Here is a 10439-nt window from a genome sequence, read left to right on the forward strand (position 1 = left end):
GAAATGTGGTGTCCCCTCCCCCACAGAAATATTCAAAGAAAAAAAAAAAGCTTGTGGGAAGATAAGTCAACAGTAACACTACATGAAGTGACACTATGATGAAATTGACCAAAAGTATTAATTTACCATTTTTAAAAACAAAAATATTTTGTGTTTAAAATTCACATTGACATATAATTCATGTATTATATAATTAACCCATTTAAAGTGTAAAGTTCAGTGGATTTTAGTATATTTACAGATATGAGTGACCATCACTGTGGTCAATTTTAGAACATTTTCATCATCTCAAAAAGAAACCCCATACCCAATAGCTATCACCTTCCTAGCCAGCCTCCCATCACCCCTCTCCCCCAACCCTAGCAACCAGTAATCTGCTTTCTATCTCTATTGGTTATCCTTTTTTGGACTTTCATAATAATGGAATCATATAATATACAGAGTTTTCTGACTGGCTTAAGCATAATGTTTTCAAGTTTAATCCAAGTTATAGCATGTATCAACACTCTATTCTTTTTATAGGTAAATAATATTCAATTGTATGGCTATACTACATTTTATTTACCCATTTTTCTGTTGATAGACATTTGGATTGTTTCCATTGTATGGGAGACAAAACTTTACCTCTGCCCATCATAGGTTCTCAGCTGGGGCTATTTAACAAAAAAGATAGATTAACAAGAGAAAAACAAACAAGTTCATTAACACATGCAGTGCACATCACAGGGAAAAAACCTCAACGGAGATTAACTCTAACTGGTGGCTGAGAACTTTGGCTAATATCGCAACTTCAACAAAGAACAATAAATTTGTGGAGAAATGACAGGACAAAGGAAAATAGTTTTAGGCTTCTAAGGGTGGCAAACTGTGGGAAGGTAAATATATGGGAGGAAATTAATGGAGCAAGGTTTGTTTGCAGATTTCTCTGGTGCTATCTCTGGGCTGATAAGAGTCTAGAGTGTCTCCAGTAAAGGAGAATTTATATCCGGCCTTTAGGCAAAAAAGGAGAGGGGTAAAGAGTACTTTTCATCCGGAACCACCATCTTCCAGTAATTTGCCAAAATGACCAACATAAAGGAAAAGAGGAGTGGCACCTGCTATATGTTCTCTAGGCCTTTTAGAAAACACGGAGTTGTTCCTTGGCCACATACATGTGAAACTACAGGAAATGTAATATTGTGGACACCAAGGGAATGAGCACTGCTCAAAAAGGAATTCCCCACAAATGTTACCATGGCAAAACTGGGAGGCTACTATGTTACCCAGCATTCAGTTGGCATTGCTGTAAATAAGTTAAGGACAAGATTCTTGCCAAGAGAATTAATATACATATTGAGCATTTAAGCACTCTACGAGCTGAGACAGCTTCCCGAGACATGTGAAGGAAAATGATCAGAAAAAGAAGGAAGCCAAAGAGAAAGGTACTTGGGTTCAACTGAATCACCAGAGAAGCACACTTTGTGAGAGTTAACAGAAAAGACCCTGGGCTGCTGGAACCCATTCATGGCATGATAGTATAAAAAATAAGTTAAAAACCTCTGAACCATAAAAAAATTAAAAAAAAAAAATTTTAATTTGAAAAGACTACAAAGGTAGTAGTCCCCATCATATCTTAATTTAATTCACCAATCTGGTCCCTGCAAAAACCTGACAAATCCTGGAGGACGACAGTGAACTACTACAAACTCAACCAAGTAGTAGTCCTAATTGCTGCTGTTTTGCCGAGTGTGGTATCATTGCTAGAGAAGGTTAACAGGGCCTCAGATACATAGTATGCAACCTTTGATCTGGCAAATGCATTCTTTTCCATCCCTATCAGAAAAGAGAACTGAAACAGTTCACATTCACTTGGAAAAGACAACAATGTACACTTACAGCCTTGCTCGAGGGCTCTGTTAACTCTCCTGATCTCTGTCATAAAATAATTTGAAGAGTCCTGAGTAGCTGAGCATCTCTCAAAACATCATTCTATATTATCTGCTATATTGATAACATTACGCAACTTGGACTGGTTGAGCAGGAAGTGGCAAGTATGTGAGATGTCTTGGTAAAACATCTGCTCTCTAGAGGGTGGAATATTTAAAAAAATCTTTTTCCAGAGTTCTCTTCTGAATTAGCTGAAGCATTGTGACTGCTCAGCAATCCAATTTCTCCTTCCGTCCAATTCTGGTTCCTTCCTTTTCAAATGTTGGTCTCAAGAGCACTCACTAATAAACTGCCTGCTCTTTAGAATTGGCTTCCTTGGAAATTCAATCTATGATCAAGGGAAAAGCTTTACCAGGCAAAAAATAAATCAAAAGTAATTTGGAATTTTAGTATGTGATAAAATTCAAGGCAAAAAATTATGGAACAAAGGAGAGAGTGTTACATAATAATAAAACAAACAAGAGAGCAAGAAAACATAACCGTCATAAATGTGCTTGGTAAAATAAGCTAAAATATATATAAATAGCAGTAGTTAACTTTATTGAGTACCTTCTAAGCACCAGATATGCTCTATAGGTTTTACATGTACTAACTCATACTCTTCTCATTTTATAGTTATAAAACAACAATCAACAAATTTAGGAAAGAAAAAAAATCAACTTGGAACTGGAAATATTTACATAGCTCTCTTAGAAACATAAATCAAGAGGACAAACAATAAGAGATATAGATGATCTGAATAATATAATTGACAAGCTCAATATATTCTATAGGGATAATTCTACATCTAAGAAACATTTTTTCCAGTACATGTGAAACATTTTTTAAAAAATGACTGTACTAAATTACAAGGAAGCCTTAATACTACATTTTAAAGAATTAATATTTTAAAAAGAATTAATATTACAGCCTATATTCTATGACTATATTCTATGACTATAATGAGAAATTACTAATTAAAGCATAGCTTTTTAAATCGCCAACTGTCTGGAAACTAAAAACATACTATTAGTAAAACTTGAGTTAAAACCTTGGTCATCATAGGGTAGTGGAAAATATCCAATGGAGGGCGAGGACCCCCATCGGATGCAAGAATGTTTGCAAATGCAGCTACCACTGCCCCACGCACTGTGCCTTTTTGATACCTCCCTTCCCACCCCTCCCCATCTCCACGTGGACACACCTTGCTCAAAGGCTGCTGACTTGTGGGCCATTCACCTACAACCAAGTCCTGATGGAGCAAGAGGCCCAAGCCAGGGGGATGCAAGAATGACCCATTTCTTAAATGTTACCAGTCCCAGCGACCTTTTGGTGACATTATGGTTAAATTTCCCAATTGAAAACAAGCCAACAGACTCAAACTGGTTGTGTTTAAAAGAAAAAAAAAAAGGAAGAGAGAGAAATTACGACAAACTTTTTTTATTTTAATTATTATTTATGCCTACAGCACCTGGTCTTCCCAGGTGGCCTCCCATCCAAGTACTAACCAGGCCCGTCCCTGCTTAGCTTCTGAGATCAGACATCGTGCTTTGTTTAGAGTGGCATGGCCAGAGACCATGGACTGTAGACCCACTGGGATGTGAACCCAGGATCTTCTGTGTGTAAAGCAGACGTGCCAATTGCTACGCTATGGAACCACGTCCAAGAAATTATGAAAAACTTTAAATAAAAGTTTGTCAAATTTTCTAGGATATAACTAAGGCTTTAATTAGATAAGTAGAATATGAAATACATTAGAAAGAAACAAAAGAAGTTTGGAAACTAATGAACAAAACATTCAACTCAAGAATATATCAATGATTAGAACTGGAGATTTTAACCTACTCTATCAGAAACAGATAAACAATAAGCTGCAACAGAGAAGATTGGAAGGATATAGTTAACAGGCTAAATCTATTAAGTAGGTGGAGAAGAAATAAGAATAAAAGGAATGATATAAGCAATGAGTCAGAGAACAAACAAAGAGAACTCTAGCTAGAATGAAAAAGACAAAAAAAAAGATTCAAGTAAGCAAAATACAGAATGAAAATCAGACACAGACACTACAGATTTAAAAATAAACAGTATTATGAATAACCATATACTAATGAATTTATAAACCTAGATGAAATAGATAAATTTCTGGGAAAATACAAACTGCAAAATTGGTCAAGAAGAAATTCAAAACTTGAAAATACTAATAAGCATTAAATTAAAATGTTAATCACTTTCCTACTCAAAAAGTCTCCACCCAGATGATTTTACAGATATGTTCTACTGACTTTAGTCAAGTTCAAGAACAGTTTCTATTCAAGGATGGTCTCTTACTACTTTATGCAAGTTTTTCATAAACAAGAAAGAGTGTGCTGAAATTATTTTTTAATACACTTTGATTAACTAGTATTCTACTTAAGATATTTGTATAGACATATATATATAAGTGAGATGGATCAATAACATTCATTTCATGCATTTTCATTATCCAGCTTTAGAATCAAGATAACTACTATTGATTAATATCGTTGTTGTACTCATAAATCTTTTTTTAATGTTCTTATTACTTCTAATTGTATATGTGTTTTTTGCATTAATCACTGTTGCAGGGGCTATATGTTATATAAAACTTACTTGACATATACATTGTTCTTCGTCTAAGTATTTATTTGACAAGTTCCAGTTAAAAGGTTTGTAAAATATCTCTCCTGAAATTTTCTCCCCTAAAAATAAACACAGTCATTTTTACTATATAGTACTTGTATTTTTCAGTATTAAAAATCTACTACTAACAAATGGTGCTCGAACAACTGGATATATACGTGTTGGGGTGGGGCAGGGGGAGATTCTAGAGATTAGGAGAGAGGGATTACCAAAGGGCAGGAGGAAATGTTCCTGGGTGATGGATAAGTTCATCATCTTGATTGGGTTATATACCTATGTCAAAACTCATCAAATTGTAGACTTTAAAGACATGCAGTTTATTGTTTATCAGTTATATCTCAATTATACCTCAATAAATGTACTGCAAGAGTGGGCAAGAAAGTCTTTAAAAAATATCAAGATCACAAACCATTTAGTAAAATTGACTAATTAGATTATACCAAAATTAAGGACTTTTGTTCAATAAATAAGATTATTGATAGAGTTAATGCTGAAAGTTGAGAAGAAATATTTGCAATGTCTAAAACCAACAAGGCGGGGGGGACATTTGAGATCTTTCTCTCTGGCATGTCATCAGTTTAGCTCAAAATCTTACCAAAATTCTAAAACAAACAAACAAACAAACAAAATCAACAATGGACTAATATCTGAACTACATAATAAACTCCTACAAATTACTATAAAAAATATGGGAATCCCTCTGAGAAAAGTGGCAAAGGAAAATGAATGGGCAATTCATAAAAGAGAAAAAACAAAAGTAAGAAAAAATTCAGAAGATGCTCAAACATATTAATAATTAAAGCAATACAATAAGACATTTAAAATTCATAGCAAATTTTAAAAAATGGAAACTTGAATAATGTCAAGCATTGGTGAGGAAGTTGGGATACAAAAATCCCACCACTTATGGTATGACGTTCCAGAGAGTGTGGAGCTCAATACGCCTAAGAAATCATCACAGAACCAAAGGAGACATGTACAAAGGTATTTATTGCTATTGCAACATCTCTGTAGTAGCCGGAAGCTACAGGCAATCATTGAAGTAATGAACAAATAAAGCACAGGAATCCACATGATAGAATACCTTGCAGCAGTTAGAAGCAAAAGATTAGAAGATCATGGGGTCAAAGAAAGTTTGTTTTGCTGTATTTTTTTAAGATGGCAGATATTATAACACATTTGTATGCTAATGAGAATGATCTGGTAGAAGAAAAATTTGAGAATATAGGAGAAATGGGGATAATACAGGAGAAAGGCAAGAAAGAATGGTCTGAAGCGTAGAACTGAAGAGTGAAGAAGGGGTGAGGAATGGGAATGCAGAAATGACAATTGGCTTAAATTGCATCAAGGACAATTCATTGTAACAAGATGGAAGTCAGGGTATATAAGTGAGGACGGAGGAAAATTAGCCAGATTGGTGGTAGAAAGAGAAGAATATTTTCTTTTGATTACTTATTTTTTCACAGTTAAATAAGAACCAAAGTCATCAGCTAAGAGTAAGAAAAGATAAAAGTGATGCTGGATAACTGCAGAGAACTTTTGTAAATAAAACCTCCTTTCCTTTATTTATTCGGTCAGGGTAGCAACCAACAGAGAGGTTCCCTTACTTGTCAGCTTTATCCAGTGTTTATATCCCTGACATTTCTCTAAAGTATTGAAGAATGGATACCAGCAAACACACCTTGGGACCTAGCTGGGGAGGGGAGGGGTAGGTTTTGTGATAGCTGGAATAAATACAGCTAGCATTCATTGAATGCTTCTTAAAGGTCCAGCCCAACACAGTAATTAAGAGCTCTACTTGCCTCTTCTCATTAAATTCAAACAACAAGCTTTATAAATAGATAGAACTGTTTTGAACAGAAACGAGGGGGCTGGGGGGTTTTCCTACCTCAGAACCAGGGCCTTGAACACTAAGTCGAGGTGGGCAACGAAAGGAAAGGCCCGTTAAAATGGTATTAGTTTAGTTACCTGATGGGAGTTTGCTTCTGAGCAGATGAAGCTCCAGTCTCAGTGTGACATAAAAATCCTAGGAAAAACCTGAGCCTCTCCTCTGATCACCTTATCCATGGTCACCAAGTGGATGACCTTGGAGAAGTCACACATTTCCAGTTCCATAAAATGTAGAGACAGATGTCACCTAGTACACATCATTTTTATGTTAAATGAAACAATCTCTAAGTTGGAGGAAACGCTTGCAAATGTAGTATATGGATGTATATGTTAATGTTTCGCTGATGTTTTTACTACTGTATTCTGATTGTTATGCAAGTGGTCAGGGCAAGGCCAATGCCCTAGGGCAAAGGGAAGCCTCCTGCAGAGAGGTGGCCTTCTAGGGTGTGTATCAATACAAAGTAAGTTTAAAGAATTTTAGCCAGCAGTCTTGGCTCGCAAGCGAGAGGAAAAATTTTTCTTCATCAAGGCTCAATTGTTCTTGACGTCTTCAGGCTAGAAACTCTGGAGAAAATAATTAGGCTCTCTGGGAGAGATCTGAAATGCCAATTGTGGGGCGTCACTGCCGCCAGTTGGGCACCAGGGGGCGCCTGGCAGATCAGTCTGGAGGCTGGTCGCGTTTTGGGCAGCCACTCGCGGTGCACCCAGCCGCCTCTGGCCAAGATGCAGGAGCTGGTGCTGGAGATGCCAGGGTTCCAGGCCATTCGTAGACTCAACTCTAGTGCCCTCCCCACGTCTTCCTTCATCGCCCCCTCTTCTTCCTTCACAGCGTCGGCCGGGGCTTGGAAGGCGCCTGGGAAGGAGTGAGCGCCTATGGTAGGGACAGTGTGCCCATCTAGGTCCCCGCCGCCCGACGGCTCGGTCAGACTCGTGTGGAAGGAGGCAGCTGTTCTCCCAGGCGGCCGTGGGGGGCAGCAGAGGGGACTGCGACAGGTGCGGGAGCCCCTCCCGGGGTGGAAGTAGAAAGGCGGGCTTCGGGTATGTTCCCAGGCTGGAAACCACCCCCGCCCCCCAACCAAATCCCCGGGAGAGGCCGGGCCGGCGCCGGGTCTGGAGGAGGAAGCGGCCGGAGACAGTGCAATTTCACGCGGCCTTGGGGCTCAGGTTCCTCAGAAGGATAGATGAGTTATGGATTTCGAGGGGTTTCCGGGGAAACTGGGGTGACCTGAGCGTGAGGTAAAAATACCTTCCTCCTCCTCAAAAAAATAAAAAAAAAAGAAAGCGAAAGAAAGAAAGAAAAAGAAAAGAAAAGAAAGAAAGAAAGGAAGGAAGGAAGGAAGAAAAAGAAAGAAAGAAAGAAGAAAAAAAAAAGAAAAAAACCATTCACATTCAGAGAGAAAAAAAAATCCCCCAAGTGACCCAACCGGCTAGGGGAGTTGAGTGATTTGGTTAATGGGCGAGTCCAACTTTTAGGGGGCCGGGCTTTGGCACGCTGTCCCCACCCCCATTACCTTACCTCTTTGGAGGCATTTGGGGGCGTTTGGAATCTGGACCTCACTTAGTCCAGCTCCCGAAGAAAAATTGAGACTCATTCTCGATTCGCTTGGCCCAGCTGCGGGGCACCGAGCGTGGGTTGCACTGGCGGCGGGCGGAGGCTCCCGCAGTCCCCACTCCAGCCTCGCGCCCGCGGGGGCGCGGCTGTGACTCACCCCCTCCTCCTGCACTCTCTCAGACACACACCCCTCCCCTGCCATCCCGCCCCGGACTCTGGCTCCGGCTCCGGTTGCAGTTTGCAACCTCGTCTGCCGCGCCTACCAATTCGCCGGGGGCTCAGGTGGCTCCGCTTGGATGTCTTAGTCCAAGGCCCCCCCCGGGCCGAATACGGCTGGGCTCCGCTCACCCTCCGCTGGAGTTATGAGGGCGAACGGGGCTCTACAGGTGCTGGGCTTCCTTCTCAGCCTGGCCCGGGGCTCCGAGGTGGGCAACTCGCAGGCAGGTAAGCGGCGCGGGAGCACCAACAAGCTGGGAACGTGGGACCCCGAACCGAGTGCGCGGAGTCCTGGAGCAGCGTCAGGAGATCCGGCGGCGCGAGGCTAGGGGTGCTGACCCCGGATCTGCTGGGACCACCTGGGTGGGGACCGTCAGGCTCGGGTTTTCGGCGTGGTTCTGGCGGGGACGGGATTCCTGGACCACCCCCTCCTCCCCAGTGCGTCGCCGACCGCCTAATTTTTCTCTCTCGATAGGACTGATGCTGAAACAGTTCACTTCTTGCTGGGGGGGTCCCTGCAGGGAGGGGAGCTGGGACCGCCATTCGGTAAATGTGAGATGACTGGAGGTGGAGATCTTGGAGGAAGGGGGGTGTCTCAGTTTGCTCCCCAACCCCTTGCTCTGTCCCCCCAATCTGGGTTTCAGCAACGTCCAGTTTTGTTGTTTTGTCGACAGGGTGGAGCTATGGAAGGGTTGGAGAGGGTTGTTGTTCTCTAGTGTTGGAAAAACAAGAGCGGCACCTCCTCTTCCGTGAGTGAGCCTGCCCTGGGGAGGGCTGAGATTAACCAGAGAGCCAAGTCCAGGTGACACCAAGGTGAGGGGCCATGCAGAGTCTGACTGTCCCCTTTGCCTCAAAATTGTGAAGCTGCCTGGTCCCCAGCCTGACCAACTCTTTGTCAAGACCCAAATCAAATCGACTAAAATTTATTGAGCATCTACTATGTACAAGGCCTTGGGCCAGGAGCTGTAGCCTCAAGGACTTCTGGCCTGTGTTTCTCACTATTTGTCTTTTCTCTCCCCAACACGAGGGCTAACAGGGCCTCTCCCACCTTCTGAGCCTTCTGTCCTGGGGAGTCCTTCCCAGACTCAGCTTTTCTCCCACCCCCATTCTGTTTATTGTCTGACTCTGTCTCTAGGAGTCTGGAGGAGTCTGATTGCTCTTCTATTCCTGCTCCCACTCCCATGCCATCTGAGCCCACCCTTTCAGGGGTGTCTCTGGAACCATAGACACCTGAGGGGTGCTGGTGTTGCTGGCATTGGAGGAATCCTGTTGATCTCCCTCCCTCCCCCTAGATCTCAGCTTGGGGTTTGGCACAGCCAAGGGCCCCTTCCCCAGAGTGGGAGTGGGAGAAACACCTGTGCTTCTCCCACAGTTGCTGGGCCTAAATTTAGACCCTGGGATCTTGAGATGTGAAGCTCCCAGCTGGTGAGGGGTGGGGGTGGTGCCTGGGGACTAGAGTGGGAGGGACAGAGTAGAGTGACTCTATCACTGCCCCTTCCAGACCCCTGGAATTTTCAACCAGGAACCCAGGACTCTAAGATTCTGGCGGTCTTCCCTGAGGGAGCCAGGGGCAGGCATGATTGGGTCTCTACCCTTTATCTGGATTCTGCAGCCTCTGGGCATCCGGCCCTGTCTCAGGCCTTCTATAGCCCCTTTGTCCTGGCCGTGATGGGGGTGGAGGATATTGGAGAGGAGGCCTCTGGTTGAGGAGGGGCTGGAGATCCTTGCTCTGACATTGCCCTTCCCTATGCCCCTGGTCCTTGAGTACAGCAATGATTTTTATAATTCCCCTCCCATAGCCCTCCCCCAAGCTACCTGGTTCCTCCTCTGAGGTGTTCATACTTTCTTCCCGCCCAGGCCCTTTGCTCCCTGTTTATGTAGTATGGACTTTACCCTCCAGGTGGTAGGGAACTGAGACCTCTAACACTGTAGCCTTCTAAGCACAGACTCAAAGTCTGTACAATGGGCAGGTGGGATGGATGGGGTCACCTGAAATACTTCCTAATAAACCCAAGGACGGAACCAGTATAGATTTCTGAGCCAGCAGGGGAGCTATGGACATGTTCTTTTGTATGTGTGTGTGTCTCACGAGTGAGTGCATGCTCACACATAACACACACACCACTTCCCTGTGCAGAAATCTTGGCTCTTCCCTTATCTGGAGAGAAGGGTTGGCGCCTTGACTTGGAAGAGGGGGTGTCTTGCCAGGAAGGGGGTA

The 10439-nt window shown here is 42.7% G+C and overlaps 1 protein-coding gene across 1 annotated transcript in view; it reads left to right on the plus strand.

Moving 5' to 3' along the window:
• Positions 1–8181: 8181 nt before the first annotated feature.
• Positions 8182–10439, plus strand: part of ERBB3 (erb-b2 receptor tyrosine kinase 3) — a 16884-nt gene continuing 14626 nt past the window's right edge. The window contains exon 1 of the mRNA XM_039865643.1: positions 8182–8449. Coding sequence (XP_039721577.1) covers positions 8368–8449 — 82 coding nt within the window. The 5' untranslated portion in view covers positions 8182–8367. The remainder of the gene's footprint in view (positions 8450–10439) is intronic.

The sequence above is a fragment of the Pteropus medius genome, unplaced genomic scaffold (assembly GCF_902729225.1).
Source record: "Pteropus medius unplaced genomic scaffold, Ma_sr-lr_union100, whole genome shotgun sequence".
In the NCBI taxonomy this organism is placed as follows: domain Eukaryota; kingdom Metazoa; phylum Chordata; class Mammalia; order Chiroptera; family Pteropodidae; genus Pteropus; species Pteropus medius.